This window comes from Lepisosteus platostomus, chromosome 4, assembly GCF_059453375.1.
Source record: "Lepisosteus platostomus isolate fLepPlt1 chromosome 4, fLepPlt1.hap1, whole genome shotgun sequence".
Classification (NCBI taxonomy): domain Eukaryota; kingdom Metazoa; phylum Chordata; class Actinopteri; order Semionotiformes; family Lepisosteidae; genus Lepisosteus; species Lepisosteus platostomus.
The window spans coordinates 54,475,098-54,501,186 of NC_142614.1; the positions used below are offsets into that span (position 1 = coordinate 54,475,098).

The window sequence follows — 26,089 nt, forward strand, 5'->3', positions numbered from 1 at the left end:
TATATTCAGAAAGAGAGCTAGCCAAGCATATAGGTGAAGCTTCATTTTCCAAGCAAATGGAAAGGGTAGGAAGAAGCAGTAACTATGGAGTTAATTTATGAGACCATCTGCATTAAGCCAACATTAAGATATTGCAAAGCTCTGAGTTAATTTAATAAAAGATTTCAAGCACAGCAAAGCTACCTCTGCAGGCACAGCAGCTATTGGTTTCAAAACTGAGTGTAGCTAGATGGGGAAAAATGTGTCTGCTCTCTATAAAAAATGACATTTTACAGTAGGTACACAATAACATAATTCAACTATTAAGAAAACATTTTTTCATCTGTGCTTTATATTAATTTTCTACTGTGAAGCAGGGAAAGTGTAGAGAATAACTGGTTACAATTATTGCAAAAGAGGGCAAAGAGACTGTGACTGTTCACTAAAACCTGAAAATAATTAAGGTAATTTTAATGCAATGTGAACCACTAATATATAGCTGTTTCAATCACTCATTAATTCAGAGCAGATTTTTTTATTGACCAAAAAATTGCTAATTTATTATTATTTGTTAATGAGTTCCTTTAATTCAAAACTCCACATTATTTTAGGTTGAAATATAATAAAACACTGTTCTATATATCCACTTCTCCAAGATAATTGTTTCAAGTTATCCAATGTTTTCCACAGATGGAACTTTTAGCAGACAGAAAGGCATTACTTTAAAATCTTTTTTACTAATTTTACTATGTGATTATAGAGAATTTAAAAATATAATTTAGTGCTCAGCATGATCTTTGATTTAAATTAATTAAAAATAAATTATCTGAGTATGTTTGACATGGAGCTTCTTAACTAACGTTTGGGAGGAATAACAACAGCCTATTTCACTCAGCTGTTTTAAATCACAATCATTACTGACTTTTGTTGCTGTATATTTAGCTCACAAACACCATTTCTTGCATTTGTGTTGCAGTCATTTTATATGGTGACTATGCTTCAAATAGTAAAGAAGAAAAGAGAAAATAAAATGTACGAAAAGAAATATTCTACATCTCACGCGTGTTTCACACATTTTTCTTTTATACATAGACCATATTCCAAACTACAAAAACAGAAAGATATTTTGTCTTGTGCTTAATCCAACATGTGGACCATGCTCCTTCCTTAAAAACATCTGCTTGTGTCTTTGTGTAACTTTTCAAACTGAACGAAAAAACAACCCAAGACAGAATGAAACTTAGCTGTGTCCTCTTTAAAACATATTGCTCTTCACTAAAAATGAGCAGATCTCTTCAAAGAACTTGCAGACTTGAACAACAATCTCTCAACAGCAGAATTAGCCCGTTGTTTTGTCTTCCTCAGCTCCCACATTGTTCCCACTGCATTTCCCATTACTGCAATCCCCGACATCAAAAACTGGAATCTAGCTAGGTTGCAAAGGACTTTCTCCAATCGTGGCATTCTCTTCCCAAAAGGAATGCACTGAAATTATTCTATCTCTCTGAGGTCCATAACAAACAAGCCCTGTCATCCCTGTTATAGTATGCTTTCACCTCCTGTGATGTCATCCAGCATGCCAATTACTAAAAGGAGGTGTGGGTTGTTCTTACTGCCACCCCCAGGACCTTCCATCCAAGCTTGCCCACCTTGTTTCTGTCCCTCTTCACAGTGTAGCACCGTTTTTCAAAAGATTTCTCTTCTATCCCTACTGCTTCCACTGTTCCTGCTACTGTACCTCTTGTTTTTCTCATTCTCCTGTTCATTAATTTAATCTCTACTTTCTTTTGCTTCTTTCTGTGGCATCTATCTTGGCCCAATTGCAACATCTTTCATGGCTTCAGTCCCTTCTGGCCCCCGCTGTTCCCGAAGTCATCATTTTGGAACCTGATCTGTCTGGCGTCCTAACTCTGACTCAGTAATCCGGCATCCTAAGCTTTAAATGTCTGCCTTCTCTTTTTAACATAATGTCAGCGTTTCCTCCTGGTACCATACCTGGTATCCAGCATGGTCTAACACCTTTGGTGTCTTCAGCTCCGAGCTTCCTGCTGTTCCTGATGCCACCTCCTCGGGCCTGGGTCTGTCCAGGATTCTACCTCAGGCTCTGTCAACATTAGTTCAACTACCAATATTTTCTTTTTTTGAATTTGCCATTGTCACTGCTTTTGTTTGGAGGGATAGGGTGTCAATGAGAAACAAAAGAACATTTTCAAAAGGCTTTATATCACTAATCAATATTTCATCATTATAGTTCATATTCCATTCTATTTGAATATTGGTGGTGCTCTGTCTTCAACAAAAATCTGGATTCCCAAATGAACAATTTCTTGTCACTTATTTGGTGCTGTCTTCTCAGCAGCTCACAAAGGTATTCTTTAACACTTTAGAAAATGTCACTGGTCTTCAGAAGCATACATCTGATGCATTTCTGGCATCCTTATGCAAGCATGCAGCTTTCATACTGCGCCTGTATGTTCCATCTGTCTCTGCTTCTGCATCAGTGGTTTAAAGGTTTCTTTTTGTTTGTTTTGGGGATTCTGAGCCACCTTGTCCTACAGTATGGCCGTGAGGCTACCCTGAAACTAAATAGGTAAAGCAAAAACCTATTCTAGTTAAATACTCATTATACACATAGCAATATCTTTATTTTGCATGAAATGATAATTAAAAACATCTTTCAAATATATATTTAGTTCCCTGCAGTGTCATATCACTATAGACATGAAATATATAATTATGAAATCTATTATCACTGTATGCCATATCAGAATAATTGAAAATGAAACAATTACACCTAAGCATAACACACAAACTTTCAGATCCCAAACTATTCAAATAATTGAGCTATTTCAACATCACCCATATTCTGGGTGTTTTGCCTAGTCAATGCACAAAGATAAGTTGCCAATAAAAAGTTGAGAGCCTCTATCCATTTCTTGCTGAAGATTTGAGGATTTATTCATGATGGCACCATGAATTAGTGATGGCCACAGATGGCTCAAGTAATCTTTATGTTTCCGTATAGTTAATACTGAATTGACAAAGTAATGCTTTTAATAGAATATAGAATGTAATCAGGATATGGACTGCTCTCATCACTTTTTTCTGTTTTGTGTCATAAATGTCTCACTCCTTATGTCTCAGATGACTTCACACATTTGCATTTTGCATTACAATATTCATCAAGATTGTTTCATAATAAAACTGAATTCAGGTTTGAAATCCATTTAAAATATTAACTAGTTAGAACATAATGCTTTGTCTCACTTTTCCATTTTTAATTTATTATTAATTTTGAGTTTTTTTATAATTATAATAATTTTGTTGTTTCACACAAGAGCAATGTGGTATGCATGAAGGGATGTGCGCTATGACATTTTCTACATGTTGTTCTAGACAAATTGCAATCTCTTGATGATACTCAAACATAAGTATCACTTAGCATTATGCAAAAAAGAATATTTAGGAGAGTTTCGGTATATTGCTTAACAGATCTAAAGGTTACCTTCATAGTAATTGTTACACTTTAGGAATAATAACCATACATGAAGTCACTGAAAAGAACAGTTTTGCATTCCCTCATAACATTTTCATCTGGTAAGTTTTGTAAATCTTCTCTCAGATTTGTTGATTTATGACAATACACATGTACTTTAGGACACAGAGCACCAAATAATTTATCTCAACTTACTGTATCTGGATTGGTTATGGCAGGATGAAAATATCAGAGTTTTAGGAATAACAGTTGATCCATTATTCTGCTTCACTTGAGGGGGTGCGCCTAGGCAGCCTTTAACAATTATAGACAGTAGTGGAAATGTTGAGAAAGCACTCACAAAGGACTGAACAATGTATTGTGTTACAAGTCGGCTTGGTCAAGCAAGACAGTTACACTTTGAAAATGGAAGGCTTAATTCTTACTTAATATTTAAAGAGTACATTTGCCATTGGTGCCTCCAGAGTATTTTCTAAAATAGATGACAGCTTACCATCTTAAACAGGAGTGTGACATAATCCAAAAGTTGATTTTGAAAACGTTGTGTACATTTGGGCTGATGGAAAGTATTGTCTGCAGACTTTATCTGCAAAAGCCATGTTTTCAAATTATTACAGAGAGGAGGTACTTTCTTGTCAAAATCTTGCTTAGTCTTAATGCTAAAATACATGATTAATCAAGGCGTTTGAAATGCATCTTTAATATTGTAACCTCTGTTAGAATTGTTAAAAACTTCTCTTGGGGGAACCTTTTTTAATATGAAACTTTTTATCAATAGCAAGCACTAAAATAATTTTGCCTCTGAAACTCATTTCTATACAGTACCTCACAGCACACACCATTACCTACATCAATCATGGTATGTTACTTCGCTAATCGAACTGTTAACTGACATTACCATCATATTAGTGTAGCTTGCTGAAAAAGAAATTTAGTGCTATTGTAAGGACATATGTCTATGACTTCAACATTGTCTATATGAAAAGAGCCTCATTAATCAAAGAAAAGCAGTAATTAAAAGAGGATATAAAAACGATTCCACAATTTACTGTAAAAGCAAATCAAGCTGAGTACTTACGATAATAATAATTTCTTTCTTACTACTGTATATATTTATTGGTCAGCATGGTAACATGGAAATTGGTACTACTAGGACAAAGATATTGGATATTTTTTCTTTTCAAAGGACATTTTTGATACACTGACAGCTTCAAAACAAGCATCTTATTCTTTATTTACTTTTTCTGTACGTACAAAGTTTTTATTTTGGGAACTTATTTTTTTTAATGTATAAATGGTGATTGAATATGTTTTCCAAATCTAACCAAAGAATGTTTTGAATTTTTAATGCTGAAGCAATATTCTCAAAGGGAAACTGTTACAGGTCTCCAGGACTAAGAGGAGGATCCTGTGCAGAGCGGGTGCCCATGTCTGTAAGTCATAAATCCAAATTCCAAGCCAAAAGTCCAAAAAAAGCAACAATCCAAAGCACCCGAGCCGGAACCTGATCCAAAGTCGTAAACCAAGAGCAAAAAGAAGTCCAGAAGGTCCATGGTCTATGCCTTTTTAAAGGAGCTGTGAGGGAAGCCTGACATGTAACAGAAACTTTGTGTATAGATGATACTAATAGCAGTTTTGCCATCTACTATATTTAATAACTGAGTGTTTGTGCTACTGTTACACTTCAAGTGGCAAGTTAGAAGTGGACAGCAGAAGACAGTTTGTGGAAGAATGTTGGGTAGGCCTTTAGACAGTAATGAATTAAAAACACTTTTATTTAAATCATGTATTATTTATGCATGAAAAATAAAATGCTATTTAAGTCTTATCAAAATGGTTTGAGCAGACCTATCCTTATAGTTGTCTTTTCAATGAAATCTTTTGAAAACAAAATCTTATTTATATTGGTACTAATTATATCATATGGCATGATGGGTCTTGTGCATACTGATGTGAGATATCACCATGCTTCAACTATCATCAACCAGTCCAGCATATTACAAGATCATGGACCTTGGGCACAATGTTGTTTTGGTAAATGTTCGATTTTTAAAAAAAGCTTCAAAGAGAGGAAAGGAAAAAAAATGTTAATCAACCTGGTTTACCAATAAAATGTATGTATTATTGCTGAGGGATAAAAGTAATATAATTTCCTTTGAAATGTACTGATATCACCAATCTGCTATTTTTATACTCTGGGTCCCACAGTGCTTGAACAGCAAAATTACAGTAACAAAGGAATGATCTTACTATCATTTAAACTATTGAGGTCCCTATCCATTCACCCAGTAAGTACCAGGGATTGTTGTGCAGCAAGCTGAGTATATACCCATCTGTCCCACTCTTGGTACAATTTTGGAAAATACCAGTAAAAGTTAAAGACATTTCCCTCAATTGCATTACTGATTGTGGACTATGGGGCATGCTGTGGGGTATGACAAAAGTCCTTTACCATTTCAGCCACAGCCACCCAGGAGTCTCACAAGTTTTCAAATATAAACTTAAAATAATCCTTTTGATAACGTTTAATGATGAGTTAGTGAGTTGCTCTGCCTAATGTTTTCAGGAGATTAAATCTGCATTTTCAATTTCTGTTTTTCTAGAATAGAAACACAGGCATTTTGTTTAGTCTGATGATTGCTGATATACTGGGACATGATCAATGAAATAGAATGTCTTTCTCCATCTGTCCATTTCCTAACCATTTCTTCCTACTCAGGGTTGCAGGGGAGTCGAAGGCTATTTTGGGGAGTAATGGGTACAAGTCAGGGTACGCTCTGGATGGGACACCATTCCATTAAAGGGCAGACACACAGACAGCTAACTAATTGCAATGTGATTTGTCAAAACTAAAAATATACTTTATAGGCAGCAAATCTTACAAGGAGTATCCATCTGCAGCTTGAACATGAAGGTATGTTGTCCTGTACTTCTAGATGTCATTGCAGGATAAACACAGACACAAACGTGCACACACTCACACAAGGGCCAAACTATCCAAAAGCCAATTAGCCTACCAGTATGTGGAAGGAAGCCCCCATGAACATGGGGAGAATATACAAAGTCCACACAACTAGCAGCCGAGGCCTGGAACTGAACAACCGCTCCACCATGCTGCCCGGTGGATCTTTTTATTCTTTAAAAATCACTATCATTAAATAGTTAAAATAATTTTAAAAATAATAAAAATCTACATAATTCAATAAATGACCTTAAATTAATACTTCAGTGCTGTTTAATTACCCACTTAAGAACATCAATAAAAGTTACTGACTTTGAGGATTTTGTTTTTAAAAAAGGATCCTTTTCATGAATACAGAAAAAAAATCTTTCTATTAAGATAATGAGATCATGGGTTTCAGGGCTATGCCCTCTGATCTTAGATCTTGATCATCCAAATTTAAGTAATCTACCTTTTTAAACGATTCAAATACAAAGGTATGTGAAACAGGCAGTACAACTGAAAGTAATCATTTAAGACACTTGAAATGCCAATTTTGGAAAAGCAGACATACAGTAATATAAGAAAGTAGCATTGTACTGTAAGTAGCAGCAGGTAGACGTTTAGAAATTTGAACTTTAAATGTCAAGCAGCTTTAGTGAAGACAGAACGTTTGAACTTTTTGGCATCTTCAAGCAATAAATATGTCATTAATTTTAATCAAACCTAGTGAGTGAAGTATTAAATAAGTTTAAATTGTATTGCAAATTACTATAAAGATACAAACTACCTTACGTTTAAAAAATGGAATGTTAATGGGAGAAAAAAATGGTTTTTAGTATCATCTATGGAGACCCAACCATCTACGGAGACCCTAATTACTGAGAATTGAGAATATTTGACCCTTAAATCAAATATGAAGGATGGCTGTGCATCTGTGTCTTTGGTCATTGTGTTTTAAAAATACAGTTTGGAATTAGTGTGAACATTATATTCTACAATATGATTATGAATTAGTAATGAATTATCCCTGGCCCTGTCCTTCCTTCATAACCACTTATGCATTCAAGTTAAACCCAGACATAAGCAGAAGATTAGTATTTGAATAAAACATGCACAGTTATATGTCTCTCAGATGAAACTCATTTAGAAAGCATCTGGAAGTGCTGAAGTAGCATTAATTTCATAAGCTAAGAAGCTGCATTGTCAGCTACGTTTTGTTTTTTTAAATAGCCCTAAACACGTAGATTATGTTCAAACACATCTACTGTACGTATGGTGTATTATAGCTTAGAGCACTACTGTTTCTCTCTATACATAGAGGAAGTATAATATACTTTACATTTATAACAATATTATAATCTACAGTATAATTTGGTTTTATTTAGAAACAAAAACAATGCTTCATATATTCTAAATCTGAGAAAATCTGTGTTTTTTGTTATGATATTCATCATTTAGATTTTCTTTATTATGGCAGTACAGCTTTACGGGCTTCATTGCTAAGATGTTTATTCTATGGGCATGTATTTAAATTGCAGGATTTAGGTGGGGGTACATATTTGCTTCAGGCAAGGATCTACAGAGAAATTCAAAAAACATTTGAACTACAATGAAAACCACAAGAATCCAAAACTGCAAGGGAAATAATTAAGGAGTAAAAAAGAGAGCCCAAGGGAAAAACAAAATTCAAAGGACTGCGAAATAAAGTGCCTGTACCTAAATGCCAGGGGTGTTCAGTATAAAATGCAGGAAATAGAACGTGCCACATTAGCATGTGACTATGATATTAATTGAAGTCACAGAAATATGTACAGTAAGTGAAAGTCATGGTGAACAGTACAGCATTAGGGGGTATGCAATTATATATTCAGGAGAGACAGGAATGCGGGGGTGGGGGTGTAGTGCTGTATGTACATCAGTAAATATTCAGTCTTGTGGGTGAATGAAGGGTAGGAGGATCTATACGGGTCAGATTTATAAAAAAAGGCATAGTTATTGTCATCAGTTAATTTGACTGGGGCTTTCATTCACACAGACATTTGTCATCATTGTCTTCATTTTAGTGGAGCAACCTGGGTAAAGTGCCTCTCCCAATGTTTCACAGCAGGATTTCAAACCACAAACTTCCAGAGCCCTAACCAAGACCCACACTGCTGCCTCAGTTTTAATGTTAGTAGTGTGCTACAGACCAACACGTTATAATGCAGCCTTATGCCTTGAAATTAGGAATGGGAAAAGGCAGTTATGAGATGTTTTAATTTTTATCACATATATTAGGGAATGGACATCAAAAGCTGAAACTGAAATGTCAGACATGGCAAATGATTCTATTTGTCAGGGCACAGACAAGATGGAATAACTGCGTTGGTCAAAACTCTTCAGACTCACGTGGTATTAAATAATAAGGAACAGAGGTTTGAGATAGCCAATGATTAGAATACTGTATTTACTGAAGTATATTTAGAAGCTGTATAGTTAGAAAGCAAAAAAAGGTTATACAGTAATTTAAGGAAAGCAGACCTTAAAGGAATGAAAGGTTTCGGAAGAGCAGAATGGGACACAATGGATATAGAATCAGTAAAGATTAAATAGGAACATTGTAAAGAACCAAAGGACAGAAAAGATTTATTCCAAAAGTAAATTACAGTCTAGAAAGCAGTGATCCAAATGGTTTAAGAGATCAATAAAAATAGAGGGAAAATTGATTATTAACTATAAATAGAACAACAAATAAAAAAGGAGTACAAGACTTTGCAGGCACGTCAAAGTCATATAATAAAGGCATAAAGAAAGGAAATTCTATTGCAGTTTGAGCACAGTGTTAAAATAGTTAGCTCTTGTTTATGTACTACAAGAAGAAAATGAATAGTAAAGAAAAATAGTCTCACGGCATAGAGTCTCAGAGGTATTAATGAATTCTAAATCCATTTTGTCTTCTAAAATAATTTTTTACAAGAATTAAATGGAAAGGAAATGTCTATTAATGGTATGCAATGAGTCATTGTATTTACTTAGGAAGAAAAAGGCAACATGCCTGAGGAATTAGCAAGTATAGTTATTAGTATAGAAGTAGTAGTAGTGTCTATACCCATTATTATAGAGAGAGAAAAGCAAATAATTAGTGGAAGAACAGTTAACATTTATCACATTTATAAACAATTCTGTTGTCTAATCATATTAAGACGATTATTTAATTATGTCTCCTCTTAGATGTTAGTTCCATCATCACATAAATCCCTGTTCAGAAAATTGGCTGAATGAAGTACAGGGTAATTATTGTTATGAAAGATGCATTCATTGTTCAAAGATATATATACACTAACACTTTTCCATCAGCTCAGCCTCAGGTCAAAAGTATTCAGTACTGTCAACTATTTCTTTGTTATTTACAATATACAGTGCATACTTTCAGTAAATGTCAGTCCTAAGTAGCAATAATAATATGAATTATGCAATATATAGACATTATAAAGTAATGGATTATGGCTCTGCTTCAAGTTTGAAATACACAGCTGTTGAAAAAAATATCTGCTTTGGTAAGAGGTGGGGCAAAGATAGCAATCAGATCATGAGAAGAGAATCACTTTAAAAACTAGAAACCTTATTGTTTACTCTGTTTAACATCATGTAACAACATAATATTTTAATATGACAAAACAGCTTTGAAAAATTAGAATACCATGCTTTGATATAATTTTTATTATAGAAATTGATTTTATTGTTTTTTTTAAGTCTTATGATTATATAAGGATTAGATTCAGAATTGTATAATTGTTTAAAAGTTGTTGTGATTATTAAATGTATAGAACTCACATAAGTGATTGGTTATGGAGGTTTTCAAAGTGCAGAGTATTTTAGGTTTTCTCTTGTAGAATATTTTTAAAGTACTAAAAATGGAACAACTTTTGTTTTTAAATTAATCAATGATCTATTTACATATTCCTACATTTGAGTGTGCAACTACATTTGTTTATGTTGACTTGTTTCATGTTAAGGCTGAGGTGACAGAGAAACAAATGTTGTTCCATAAAGACTTTTAGCTCTTTGGACTTCTTCTGGTGGTTGGCATACAGTACATTTTTTTCTTCTACAATGTTACAACATTACCTTTTGTTTTGTTTTTATCTTGTACTGAGTCCAGATTATGTTCCACATAAAGTAGACCTGCATAGAAAGAGCCTAAATGTAAATGGAAAAGCAAATGAAAACATTACTGAAGTGTATAATCAGAGCCTGGGTATACAGGTGCAGTTTAGAAAACAAAGATGTTTAAAAATTCTCAGCATGGTAGCCTTTCACTGTCTTCTTAACTAGCTGTATGAAACGCTATGGCTGCACATCATCATGTATTTATTTTTTACAGATTGAGATTAAGGTCTATATAATGTCAGGAACCGTAACCTCTAATTTTATTTTCCTTCAGTCTTCTTCAAAAGGAGAACCGGTTAACTTGTGGCCTAACTTCTAACACCTGTTTGATTGGCTTGAAAATATGTTATTTTCAGTTCTCTTTTGTCAAAATAATTAGCTGTTGCCAGGAGTTCTTCTATCTGTTGCCAATTCAGTAGTCAACATGGTGCACAACAAATGAGAAACACCTGTCTGATTCATGTTGAAAACACTGGAAAAAAAGGTTAATTGTGTCCTCAGTCTTCCACAAGCAACACAAGGGTACCCAGTGCTTGTTAATGAAACACTGTAAGGGCAATATTGCTTGAAATGAGTCAATAGTAGCCTTACATTTAATCCTAGGTATTTCTCCTGAATTCCCTCCAGATAAAATAGTTTGTGTCTAAGAAGCTGTTTTATGTGTCACCAATTATTAACCTAGCTAATAAAGTGTCTACATACATTCATCAAAATCCACAGGAAAGTCACACTCTGTAAATGACTTCTCTGTCGGCATTAGTTACATTTAATGATTAGATCATTAGATGATAAATGTGTCTTGGACCATGTAATGAAATAAAGAACAATCTTTAAATTCAGTTGTATATATTAAGGCCAAGGATAGAGAATTTCTAAAAGCCTCTTTTTTAACATAAATTGCACTGTTGCCATTGAGTTGATAATATATGCAACTTAAATCCTATATACAACCTGTTTACTGGAAAACCAATAGGTCATTACAAGGCTAAGACCACACTGGAGTCATGTACTGTATAACTCATAACAGATAAACTACTATCTTAAATGTCGGTCTTTAGAAAAAATGATCTTTTAGATAATATAAAAATGTAGTGAAGCTACAAAAGAGAAGATATATAGTACATATACAAAAATAGTTTCTTAGTCCAAAATATTACAAAAGAGCAAATTCTCTATGGTTTACAATCTTCGGGATGCTGGCTATAAAACCAAGCTGTGAATAAGCTAATTCTGAGCTCCAATTTTACTGAAAATGTGAAAAAAATAATAAGCCAAAAGCAATAAATATAAGTACTATTTTACCGTGCTATTTTACTAAACAACAGCTTAACAGTACAAACAAGGAATTTTTTTTAAAAGTAGATTCTGATATAGTCCTATGCAATAGTATTTAATTCCTGATGGCAACACCCCCACAAGACAAAAGGGGGCACGATATGTCTTATAAAAAGTGATTTATATTGCTTTAAACGTGTACATTATACTTTGATAACTTAGATGTTTAAAAATGGCTCTAGTCAAAAACAGTCTTAATCCACCTCAGAGTACCTCCCCACTGCTATACATAAATATAAGGCTATGGATTGAGATTTTTATTTGTGTTCATTATAAAGGCGATTGCACTTTACACTTTACAAGAATCCAATTTAAAGGGTTCTGCATGGATACCTTTACCTTTAAAATACTGTCAGTAAAAAGTCTGACATTTTTATTGCACAATATTTTAAACAGCCAAGAAACGTCTTTAAAAACTTAACATTGACAAATTACACTGGTTATGGATTTCCTTTAACTGAAGAACAGATGTGAAATCTTTTATGAGTCGTGCATTTCCAATCGTTATGTTCTTTGTATTGACACATTCTTATTTTTCATTTTTTTAATATGTAATATTCACCTGGTTCCTCTAAGAGATGTATCAAGTTAGGTTGAATATCAATGTGTTGTATTTAGTTTAAGCTTTCAAGCAATATTGAATTCTGTTATTAGTTGTGTAAAAATAGCAAGTCTTTGATGTTTTCAGGTGTAATGACAGCAAATCATGGCTAAATGTTCTAAATTGACAGATATGTGCCAGCCATTTGTAGCTATTGTATGGAAAAGAGAAAACATTTCCAGAGAATAAGCGCTATTTTATTATGAACAACACCAGCGCTGTTGAAACAAACAGAGACATGAATAATGTGATATCTGTAGATTCTTAGTCTGGTGTGAAAACTAGATTTTGAATGTCTAGAAAGAGACTAGAAAAAAAAATTGTGGGGAAGCAAGTGCCTTCAAGGATATTTAACAGTTACTAAAAAGCTCTGCAATTACCATGTTTGTACTGAATACGTGCAAAAATCAGAATTTCTCTTAATCTAGTTAAGAGATTAACTGAGAGGACATTTGTTAAGGTTTTGAAAATATCCATGACAGTTCGAATGAAACATCTTTTAAGTGCCCCCCCCAAAAAGAACCTACAGAATTGTGAAATGCTGTATTGCTCAGCAACAAACAACACTAAATAAATAAAAAAATAATTAAGCATTTTCAGACCAGTACACAAACCTCAGCAATCTAAGTTTTCAAGTTCTGCATCTGACATCACACATGGTATACGTCTGAAGTCAATGCCTTCTATGACCACAGTTAGCATTTATGACTGCAAGGTACTTGCTCCTTTTAGTATCACTCTGCTGTTGGACATCTGGTATGTTTTCCCTAATGTTGATCAGCAACTTGCATACAGTACCTCTGGAAGCATCTGGGATGGGTTAACTAGTTGCAAAAATGGTGGCATTAATAGGGCAACAGATTTGGAGATTTGGAGAATTATCTGACCATAGAAATCTGGGGGTTTATTGTGAAAGATATCAGGACATGCAATTGGTTCTTCTGCAGTACAAGCTCTTCTGCTTGTGCTGTCAAAAATTAAAACTTTATAACACAAAGAACAGACACAAAACATCCTTGCAACATCAATGGTCCAAACTGGCAACCAACTGACAATGCCACAGTCCCTGAATCATAGACATTCACGTCACTAGAGGACTGATAGGATTTCACAATATGTGCATCCCTTGCCCTTTTCAGTGCATTTCTCAATGTGACACACGTGCAAACTGTACAGATCCCACCAAAGATTTGTAAAAGATTAAAATATTTGTTATGATTCAGGAACAATGCCCTCTCAAGACACTGTGGATGCACTTTCTAGGACACAGAGACTATCCACTTACCATCTGTTCTTTTTTATAAATTTAGAAAGGATTTAGAAAAATCCTTCACTTTTAAAGTACTTGCTGGGAAGTAAATTACCAGTGCTTCTTAAGATGTCACTTTCCAAGTATGCAGATATTTTTTAATTGTGTCAGCCATCTGTTTTCAAAAGCTCCAGTGGCTGCACTAACAGCAGTCTGGGGCTAGCATTGGTTGCCCCATCTTAAACTGACTTCAAATAGTCGGAACGTCCTCATCATTTTTCATAATGATTTCTCTTTTTGTCATAACATAGAATGGCACATTTTAAATGTTTTTGTGATTTCATAATAAAAAGGTAAAAGGAGTGCAAAAACAATATATTACTACAATAAATATACAGTATATTTACTCTGAATACTATCAGATCAATCAGTTGCATAATTTAGAATTACTTTCTGAAGTGTTTCAACACAGACTGTATGCTATTTTAATAATAATCTATTTATCAAATGTCAGAGAAGTTCACAATTTTCACAAAGCTATAAGTTAAAATCCACTTTGAATGAAACAGGAAAATGCTTTATACGTCAATAAGGAACAAGTAGATGGTAATTTCATCCTGAACAACAGCAAATAAAAGAAAATAGTTTGGCTGTGTTGCCTTCTTCGGGTGTAAATAGTGTGACTTCTTCCATTGCTTTTAAGTAATGACTCAACTTCTACTTCTTTTCTTTTTGCAATTTGCATACCAATACTCATGACTATATGAATAAACAATACTTTTATAATATAATGTTGGGGAAAAGGTAAGATTAATGCAAAACCAAAGTTTGAACTAATCAAATAGTCAAACATGCACTTTGCTTATACAGTATTTGACTTCACAGAGAGCCAAAGTTCTCGTAAAATTTTTATTGAGCACCAATTAAAAGTGCTGAATGTGGAAAAATACAACAAAAGTGACTAAAGAATATCAAGCTTCATAACTTCGAAAGCTAGTTTAAATAGCTTTCAGACACCACGACAATTTTAGTCTCATCAATGTTATCATATACTGTATATAGTATAATATGCCTCAAAACAAAATATCAAATCAAATGAGCTAATTTAGTTCCCACTATAAGATACTTCAGAGCAAGAATGAGCCTTACCTGAATTTATCTCTTGACGACATTCATTTCATAATTCAAGAAAGATATGGCTTCTCAAAGGAATGGAATTTCATGGCCTTTTTTTAACATTAAATTTGCTCAATGTCCTGGGCAATTGGCTTCTGATCTCTGCCTTCAACTGCACTTTCTGCATGGAGACTGGGTTCATTTTGCCTCAGGCAGTTTTATTTTCATTTTCCAATCCATAGATACAAACAAGCTTTTTAGAAGACAAAAAGGCAATTTGACCTCCCACAATTTACAATAAGAGCACTTGTTATGCAAACATAAGATTGTAACAATTGATTAACTAGGATAACGAATGATTTGCAATAAGTAGTGATAAGGCACTTACAACTTCATATTCCTAAAAGCTCACATTAATAATGCAAAAGCATTTACATATGCTCAAGTGCAGCATCAGTTTTTTAAATATTTCTTGTTCATACCTACTGGCTTCCTTGACGTTAAGATGGGAAATTCTTTGTTTTACTGCAGCTAATAAGAATGCTGGGTTATTGGGTTATTTCAGCTCTGGGGATTCAGGCTGTTCGTCTTTCAGTCTCAGGTGTTGCAACATCAGTTTCCTTGTCCATTCAGGTGTTCGCTGCCTTACAGAGGTTAGCAGTGGCTTCGGGCTGCTGATGGCATTTGCTCATCTGGACCTGGTACTCTTGCAAAACAACAGCTGTATTACTTCAGCTGCAGGGTGTCAATCCCAGTTCGCTTTCATTAATGAGAGTAAAGATAATTTTTGTAACATTAGTACAGTTACACAATTCACAGCAAAAATAAAAATGGTGATGAGACAAACTGTGATGCTGGTTCGACAGCTGCACTCTTGAAATTATATAGAAGGGGTTTTGCACAGATAGCTAAGTCTTCTTAGAGGTCAGTCTATTGGTTGTGAGGGCATACTACAGTAAGTAGGCCAGATCAGCAAAACAACAATGGAGCCACACCAGTGGGACTGCCAGTCAGAGTAAGGTGTTCTAGAATTTAGTCCATATTTGTTTGATGAGTAGAGATAGAGTCCATTTTATTAAAGTTAATTTGCTGCTCAGTTAACTTTACATAAATATTAAGACAGTCTAAAATTCATATAAGTTTATGATTGTAGACCAGTTTTATTCATTAGGAGCAAGCATGTGTTTTAGTTTTTGAAAATGAAAAAATATTCACAAAAACAGGGGTGAGCATGTGTTTTAATCAAAGCTGGTTTTAATACGGTCTTGTTTTCATGTCCCAAGGATTCATTACATGAGTTTCCAGCACAGATGAGAACATCCTGACCTCTGAACCCTATGATAGTTTGATTCATATTATTGATTACAGTATTTATCTGTGATGTCAATGCAAATTAGGATATAAAAAATAAATCACTTAACCACACAGGTCCTTTGATGATACTAGTACATCTTTATTTAAACCAGAACATTGTGCTAACAATTAAAATAAAAGCAGCGATTTTCCTTAACTTGTCAACCTCATGTTCTTTTGAAAGCACCATTCCTCTAAAAGTGTCACTAGAGTTGTGAGGGAATGACTCAATAATTAAAAAGCCTTTCAATGTAATTTAAAAGAGCTTGTATAGCTTTGAAATCCCTTATCGTGCAATAAACAGACAGGTAATTTGTTCAATCTGTTTTGGGGGGAAAAGACTAACATAGCTTATATGTGAGCAGAGAAACCAGGTATTATACATTTTCATTAATGTCTTTTTTCATAAATTTCTTACATTTGGAGGGACCAAGTAATGCTTTCAACCAAATGACACCAAAATATGTTTTGAGGTTTATAACCTTTACTTTTTGTCAACATTTAATTGGAAATATGTCTTAAAGATTTTTCAGACTGGGAATATTCAAGTGCACATTTTTTAAATCAAAAAGCTTACCCCTACATGGAAGTAAGAAAAACATTTATTTAAAGTGCAGGGATGTTGACTTTTTTGACACCTGCTCTTTAGAATTATTTTCAAAATACTTCAACAGTATTATGGGTGTATCATCAATGCTCTAGTTACAGAAAACAGAAGGGTTACAGAAACTTCTCCCAAACATGTTGCAGATTTTTGTGTCTTCATAGGTATATTAAATCTGGGTAAGCAGAGAATGAAATCTTTATTTTTACAAAACTTTCACTTACAAATTTATAATTTAAACATTAACTCTCCATTTAAAATTGTTATCGGACATACAGTATCGAAAAACTATGGAAGGGAATGGTAAGTATTTTTTAGTTCTTCTATTTTTGTCTTCTCACTTAATAAAATTAATGTGAAAATGTGAAATAACTAGCCTGACAATGACAGAGCAGCTCATGACCCACTGTATTACGAGAAAGCGTTTTGTTGTAACAAGTGGCATACCTCGTGCCACTCAACACTGTGTTACTCCACTTAACAGAAATCTTTCTGCAACACGTCTTTGCCATACACCACCAAAGTATGCCATTTCAACTTACTCACTTGGAAATGGAAAGTTACAAATTATTTCATAAAGTACTTACAAGAGAAATATTAAATCGTGGTATTCTTTGAAGTTTGGAATTCAGACTGAGAACTGCCTACAATAAATGAAATGCATTGCACATAACTCAATTCCTTTCTTCACATTTCATTGATATACAGTATAGGAGAGGATTGAGAAACACTAAAACACATACATGTATAGTAGCTTACTTATATTAAGTGGAATATGACTAGGATGACTAGTTGGCCTTTCTGCCTCACAGGTCTTGTGTCCTAGCTTTGAGGCAGCTCACAGCTACTCAAATGGGTGTCTTGTTTGATTACTTACATGTGGTTTCTCTGGGTGTGCCTTTCTAACTACTGTATGTTAGCTAATTGTTGAATTATCCCTGTATGTGTGTTCATTTGCCATGTGATGAGTTGGTGTCTTATCCAGGCTATCCTTTGAAACAGGTACCGTACCAGCTTACCACTGACCTCTACAGGATGAAGTGACTGTGGAAAATGGTTAGTCACAAGGACATACTGATCCTTCCAGCCTTTAAGAGCTTCCAGCTTTAAGGAATTCTTCCCTTTATTATATGCTGCTCGGCATACCATAAAGGGAAATACTGATTATAAAAACCTAGATTAAAGTTGCTTCTTTGAAGAAGATTCTTATTCAAGTATGTCAAACTTATTGAGGTCAATGAGATGACTAAAGGAGAGCATCAAGACCTTTAAAATCGTCATTACATAGTAGTGATTCATCTTTTATTATTTCCTTTGCTCTGCTCTTAAGATCTCAGATGGCAACATGTTCATACATGAAAAAGGTCAGGGCAGACTGAATATTTGATAAAGCTCAGCAGAAGAAGACCATTTACTGTATATTTAGATCTGTCTTTATTATATATATTTAATACACACTTAAATGATTATTCTTAAATGATTCAAAGAAAAAAGAAATTTGTTCACATGGAATTGGGGTTAATTATATTATGGGCATATTCCAGATTAGTGAAACCATTTTAACAGTATAATTGACTAAATGTTTCTTTCATCAGAGGAATTATTTTTATCACATTTTTAGAAACGATAGTATTAAGATTGTAATGCTTTAAAGGGGTGGGCTAAATACCTATTAGAAAAGCAGTACAGTTACTCATGTGTTAGAAAAGAATAGAGATCAGTGACAGATCCTCAATCAGCAGTTTCACTCCTGTAGTCATGACGTGGGTTCACAGTTTTGCATAATCCTTCAGGATGGCTTCCAATTTTTGACTTAGCATAATGTTACCTTTCATCTTCAACTTTCCAGCAAAAAACGCCTGACACAAGAAAAGATATCAATATTAAGTATTTTAATTTGACCCATCTTTACAATTTTAATTCAATGCAAGGTGATGTGCTATTTTCATATGCTACGAAATGATTAAAAATTGAATATTGGATTTCTTCCATTCCATTCCTTCCAAAATGATGATTTCCTTTTTATGATGATACATATTGAATTATTTCTTCATCTTTATTTCTTAAACTACCTAAATTTACCAAAGGGTTTAATCTTTTTTTCAAGTTTGGTCATTACTCTCAATAAACACAGCAATAAATCAAGAAAAAATATACAGTGACACATACCAATGGGCCAAGTACATACCAAGTACTTTTTTCAAGTACTTGTACATGACGTTCCTGTACAAAGGCCTACTCAAATGTTGTTTCCGCAACACAACTTAGAGTGTTGTGGCTTTCAACCTAATATTTACATTCATTTTGGATTTTATTATGTTTTATGTAACATAACATTTCAGAAAACCCTAAACAAAACCCCTATCATTCTAATTGTCAGTTGTGTTCTACAGTACTCTTTGATGAAGACTAGATGTGAATGGATTAGTTTTTACCTTTTGCGGATTTAGTTTCCCCTGAACCACCTCCATGAAGTCCTCATCTGAGAGAGTGAACGTCACATCAGCTTTATTCTGTGATGCTCCTTTGTACAATGACCCTGATCCACTCTTCAGATCAATGGCTATTAAGGAACAAATAAGGTCACAGAATTATTAGTCTTTCTGGTTTTAGGTGTTGTTCCCCAGCAAACCTATAACATTCCAGCTCACGTCTTTAAATTAAGAGGAGTTTTTTTTTATAGGAACAAAAAAACATTATTTTTCGATTTACTAACAGATACAAAAACTGCTTGCAAACACGGGTTTTTACAGCTTAGTCCTCATTAATGCAATTACAATTACAAATAATTAATGTAATATGGTGTGCCCAGAAGTCAACAGAAAAATTAGTGTTCCACTGTTATTTGTTTTTTTACTTGACACCAGAGCTCTGTATGCCTGATTTACCTGCTAAAACTAGTATTTCTAAATCTAATGTGTTGTGAACACATTCTAATGTGTTTCAGGTTATAAACATATTAAAAATATATATATATATCAGTTTTAAGCAACATTGACAAAGACATATTGACAAACATTAGGTATTACCAAAGGTGTTCTAATCTTATAAATATCATAAATGAAGACAAAAAATCTTTCCATGTTACAAAATAGTGATCATAACACAGTTCACCCAGCTTGAAATCTTTGACAAACTGTTAAGATCGTTCATACACAAACCCAAATGAAAAAAATAACCAAACAAAAACACAGATTACCCTATGCCTTTAATTACTATACTTGAGTTTGGACTGAGAAATAAGCTTTGTCTGATTTAGTTAAGCGTCACCATATTTTTAGAGTAGGTTCTATTTTATAGGTTCTGTTTTATTAGGTTCTATATCTATTTACTGATCCCTTTATAAAACTTGTCTGTTTCTGTACATGGAAAACTTACGTTCAGATAAATCTCCAATCTAGATAGGAGAGGTCAACATGCTCTAGTCATGAATTCTACTAAACTTTTGAGATCCGCATCCTTTTTCCTCAGTTAACATTTATTTTTACCTTTTACAAAACCAAAGTAAACAGGCAAATTAATTTATATTACTCTCTTTAATATGGATTCTTAAACATGAAGAGTCCTTCATGAGGAAAGTAATACATCGGAAACATGACTGAGATTTTATTTTATTCCATCCCCAGTAGCATTTGAATGGCTAAAGACTGCCACGGTAATCAGAAATATTCAAGGATTGTATTCTTGTCACTCAGTGCACTGATTCTAGCATCACAAAATGAGCGAGCATGTAATCAAAGATGTCAGGCATTCAAACTGAAGAAATAAACATTTGAGTCAACCAAAGCAATTAATATATGAGGAACCTAAAGTTACTGTTGCTATGTGACCATCACAGTACAACTTAAGTTTACACATTGTCAAATCATTAAAGATTTGTGCCCTGTATTTTTATCTTTGTTTCCACTTACTGAACTTTGTTTTTTCTTATCTCTCACTGCAGCTTTCTTAAGTAGGTACATGCCTTAATTCCTGCAGCTCTCACGAGCAGCAGAGTCTGATCTTTGGAAAAAAGTACATCTCTAAATTGAAGTCATACAAGTTTCTTCTTTGTTTCTTTTTCTTTAAAAACTATGCTATGTTGAAATGCCCTAAAGCGCAACATGGGCTTTCACTGCTGAGACCAGGTTTGAATCTAAAAAATGGGAGTTCTAATTTTGTTGGTCGCTAATGTCACTGCTCTGAGGAAAAGCAGTCATGTATAAAATTCATTTTGAATTTCAATTCTAGAATCAAAGCCGCTTGGTCTGTCATGCACACAGAATGCAAGAGTTTCAAACTGCTTATGTCTCCCTTGAAAATGACTGTACCAATCCTATGATGAATTGTGAGATATTGTGTTTTTTTTCTGTGACAAGTCTTTTGCTGTGCTCTGTAATCATAAGCACATCAGGGTTACCAGAAGCAACATGACTGCTGTGAAACTGTTCATGAAATTCTATTTAGCGATATTTATTAAAGTGGGAGTTCAACTAAGGACCAAGCCGGAAATCTTTATGACATGCAATTAGTTCTGCTCTGTTTTCCAATATAACAGAATCTACAGGGTGGCACAGAGCAGATTTGATCTGGGCAATATTATATCAGTTGACAGTTGATTGTTACTAGATTGTTACCTACCCACAAAATAGGTAGGAACTTGGCAGGTTTTTATCAGCCAGGGTATGGTCTCTATGTGGTGCAGTAGCAAATGCTGTGGTTTGCTAAATATCCTTGAGTGTTTTCAGTGGTTTGGCTTCCATATTTGTTTTAATTGCTCTTGAGATGTTTTACTTAAGCCCGATGACAATGGTCCTGTACCTAATTGGGTTTCCACTGGTACTGGTTTCCTTGAGAACACCTCTTATCCATCCTACATCTTTGAAATAAATGGGGCTGATATGCAAATCAGCCATGCATACATCTTTCTCTGTTCTATCCAGATTACCCAGTTCTTGTTCCATTTTTATTTAAGAACATTAAGCAAAAATTGTCATTCACATATAAATGTGGTGAACCATATTGCTCTCTGTTGAAGTTTGGTTCAGCCACTTTCCCGACTGGGATCATCACTCCAGCTGAGAATATCAACACACTGAATGTGTTCTCCCTCCTGTGACTTAAAGGGGAGATGCAACACTATCTTTATATTTCAACATTATTAATGAGTGCATTTCAACCCACAATTAAAGTAAAATGTACACAGTAATGTGTAAAACCTTCAATTTACACCACAAAATAGACCACAGGTATGTGCAGCACCACATTCTGTGATTCAGAATGAGGCCAAACACATCCGGTGATGTGTAGTGCTTCTCTTGTGAATACATCTCTTTTAATACAATAGTGATATTACTCTCAACTTTGAAACGATTTCACCGACAGATACTTCTTGTTAACTCTGCACACAGATCACATTTCTGCAGTGAAACGTCTGCTGCACAACCTGTACTTAAACGTTCATATATTGCATTGCATTAGTCATTACTGTGACTAGTGAGCACATAATTAACACATAATAGTCACAATATAATTTGCACAAACTCTTGCTCTCGCCTGTGGTGAGACCATAGGTTTGCTACAAAATGGAGACCATATAGTACTTTCACAAAGTTCACAATTTTGTGCTTCATTTGGAATTTGTAAAATTTAGCAAATACCATCAATTAATTTATTTTGCTTCAGAGATTTAATAACTGGTCTGAGAAATCGGGACTGCAGGTCTCCTTCAACTGTTCTCTTTTCAGAATGAGCGTGGGATATGATAAAGGACTGATGGCCTGACATTGCCACTAATGTGAACGTGGTAGTGTTCAGGCAGGATGACTGATGATTCTTAACTGGGAGTTCGGAATAAAGAAAATCATCAATGCTAAACATTTTTAAAAAATATTTGTAAAAGTAATAATTTATGTACACCGCAAATGTTTCAGTATCCATTGGCATAAAGTAATAAAAATAATAATTCCTCAAAAGAGAAAATAAAGCTGAAAAGAAATACAAATCTCCTGTGTACTGTATATATTTTATTGCAGGAATGGTATAAAGCAGGACTTTAAAAATGATTCACCAAGACTTATTATTTAGTAAACCACTGATGAAAGTGGCCATTAATATCTCCCTGGGGTCTCATATCTCTTCCCACGGCATCTTGTGTTATGTGTTTGCCGATTCCACTAAAATCCTATTTGAATAAATACTCATGTCAAGACAAGTTTCCTTCTGCCGCACCTTGAACAACATACTGTATATCTTTATTCACTACTTCCTTAACAACTATTCTACACAGTTTCCAATCTAGGCTCAGAGACCTCCTGCCTTAGCCACACCCCCTGCCAATGCTTTCCTTCCAATCAAAGTAATGAAGAACATAACTTCTTTATACCTCTTCTCTTATAATCTTTTCCCCTCACTGTTCACATAGAACCTTAATGCTTTACTGACTGCCTCCATTCAATTCTTGATTGAACCCTTGTTCTACTTTACCACTTTCTCAAGCACACTATCCCTACTAATATTCAGTTTCTTATCTCTCTGAACAGGGCACAGTCTTTCTGCCTTATGTCAGACTATCTGCAGCGTAATACCACCACCTTTCACCTACTTTCAGAGCTTGTTCATTCTCCATCCTTGTTCCTCACTGACGGCATGATCTACGCATGGAAACCAGTGCACGAATTGGATTGTTCAGGATTAGTACAGTGAATTGTACAGATCAGGAGAAGGGTATAAAATAAATTCAAAGAAACTGAATATCCCCTTGACCACGGAACTACTTAATGGAATGTCTATTGTATCACTCATACACTACTTAATCAGACCATTAGTCCGTCTAAATGAGCGACTGGGCAATGAGGAAACTGGTTAGGAATGCCACCATGTCTTTGAAAAAGCTACAGAGTTCAACAGCTGAAATAGGAGAAAATGCTCATAGGTCAACACTATCTTAGTCACTCAACAAAGCCTGCCTCTATGATACTGAAAAAAAAACACCTCAAATACCAGTAATAAACAGTAATATCAGTTTACAACAAAGCGGTGAAGCGATTCTGCAGAAACATGTGGCAAAAGGTATTGTGGTCAGACAAGACAGAATTGGATCTTTTTGATCTAAAATAAAAACATTAAGTCTGTTTAATGATGTGCAATGGAACACTGTCCATGTTACAAAGCTTAATCTCATCAGCATGGACTGGGAAGCTTTCCAAGACTGAGGGGAACAGCTGTAACTGCTGCTAAAGGTGCTTCCCCCAAGTTTTGACTAAGGGTGTGACTACTTGCAATCAACATTTTAAATTTGGATTTATTTTTTCTAATTATTGCTGACATTTAATTCTATTAACCTATGAAAGTGTTTACACCATCATTTGTATTCCAACAAAATGGGAAAAACAGAGGGATGCAATTATCGACACTATGATCGCAAATTCAGTATTACACACCATGTCAAATACCCATAAATATTGCTGTTTAAAGCTCATATGAGTAGAAATCCAACTGTTCATTAAAAAGTGTCTCTCCAAAGAATCCCTTAGTTCGACACTTCAACTCTGCTCTTAACCAAGAGTCAGCTGCAGTAATTAGTGTAATACTATAGAAAAGATCCAGACTGTATAATTTTCATACTGTGGTGATGGAGTATTGTCGCTTTAAGTAAATGGTGCTCTTGCTGCCTTCAGTAGCTAAATTTCACATCGACAAATATAATGGAAGCATTTTTGAATATGTGGGAATATATAAATATACAACCACCTAAATGTACTGTAAGACAGACTATACCGTAAATGAAAGCCATGTTTGATTTATGACCGCTAAAATTCTCTTTGGTGAATATAACACTTGCAAAAGCAATGTATGCATCTAAATTCTAAAACGGCCTGACACATTTTACACACAAAAGACTTCTTCTGAATAGATATGCTGCCACTAGAGAATGGAGCAAGAAAATGACAGAATACTTTAACTACAACAAAGTCTGCTGCGCTGCTTCAATCAGATCATTTAATGCAGAGCATGTCCCTGAGAAAATCTTTATAGTGGAGTTAATCAAATGAACGTGAATGACATTGTGCAGCTTACTGCCTTCTTACCATCTTAAACTGAAATGGAATTTTTATTGCTCAACTGTTGGACATGTTGGGAGATATGAACAGGCACCACTATAAACATGATGCATTTAAGTGCATGTAAGAGGAGAAACACATTTTAAATGGAATTGTGAGCTCCAGCTTTTTATTATTCTGTCTTCCCAGAGTTTATGCTAATCTTAAAGATGAGAGAATAGGTTTCTTCATGCATACTTTACATTATAGATAAATTAGTGTTCAACTGATGAACACTGAAAATGTAGTGTTCTGCAAAAACTACATGTATTTACTTTCAGGTTCACCTGAAGGCAGAACAGCTTTTTTTTTAAATTAAAAAATAAAAAAAAATTAAAAACCTCACTCCTTGTTATTTTCTAGTCGGTACAATAGACTCCAAATATATGCTTAGATCTCGAATATCTAATAGTTTCCTGGCATAAGGAAAAATGAATGCAACTGAACTACCATTTCAAAACTTTACTTTTAAGAAAAACTATGGTGAGTAAAAACTAGAATACTTTTTGTAATTGTAATTAAAATGCAATGACATTATACATATGCTGTATGAAGATTTTAAACTACCTTTGAAAATATTATGTGTATTTAATTCTACCAGTCACAATTTTTTTTCCCCTATTGAACCCCTGAATACGTTTTTACAACACAAATCCTTTCCTTCCCATACCATATTAATTTCTGTTGAATTAGAGTTCCAAAATCTTGACTCATACTGTAAGTACACAGATTCAATATCCAGATTGCAGAGTTTATTGCTGCTCAGCTTTGCTGGTTTAAGGTAAACTCATTTCACTGTACACCTGCTATTATTTGTGTATTACTTCTACCCTGCATTTAATCATTTTCAGTCTGCCTCTGACGCTGATGCCTAACTCAAGGATATTAGCTGCAGATGCCACGGATGTACCTGTCACATAAGACAATAATGAGCTAGAAGGAATCACATTGTTCCTTGGAATGTCAATTTCCGTAGTCCAATGAAGGCACCATGCAGAAAAGAGGTGATGTGTCAAAGATTAAAATATTAGATGGCACGGCAGAGTGGAGAGACTCACTAACATGCCAGGTAAGACACAAGGAGATTAAACAATGTCACTGAGAAATCTATGAGCAGCATCTTATGGCAGATGAAAAACAATGAGTCTATCAACAGACAACAAGACTGGCCAGCACTCAATA

At 34.3% G+C, this 26,089-nt stretch overlaps 1 protein-coding gene across 4 annotated transcripts in view; it reads right to left on the reverse strand.

Moving 5' to 3' along the window:
- Nucleotides 1-16,301: 16,301 nt before the first annotated feature.
- Nucleotides 16,302-26,089, reverse strand: part of hsd17b4 (hydroxysteroid (17-beta) dehydrogenase 4) — a 98,207-nt gene continuing 88,419 nt past the window's right edge. For all 4 annotated transcript variants that reach the window (XM_088629894.1, XM_088629893.1, XM_088629892.1 and 1 more), the window contains exons 23-24: nucleotides 19,262-19,389; nucleotides 16,302-18,685 (exon numbers count right to left, since the gene is read on the reverse strand). In XM_088629894.1, coding sequence (XP_088486020.1) covers nucleotides 18,596-18,685; nucleotides 19,262-19,389 — 218 coding nt within the window. In that variant the 3' untranslated portion in view covers nucleotides 16,302-18,595. The remainder of the gene's footprint in view (nucleotides 18,686-19,261; nucleotides 19,390-26,089) is intronic.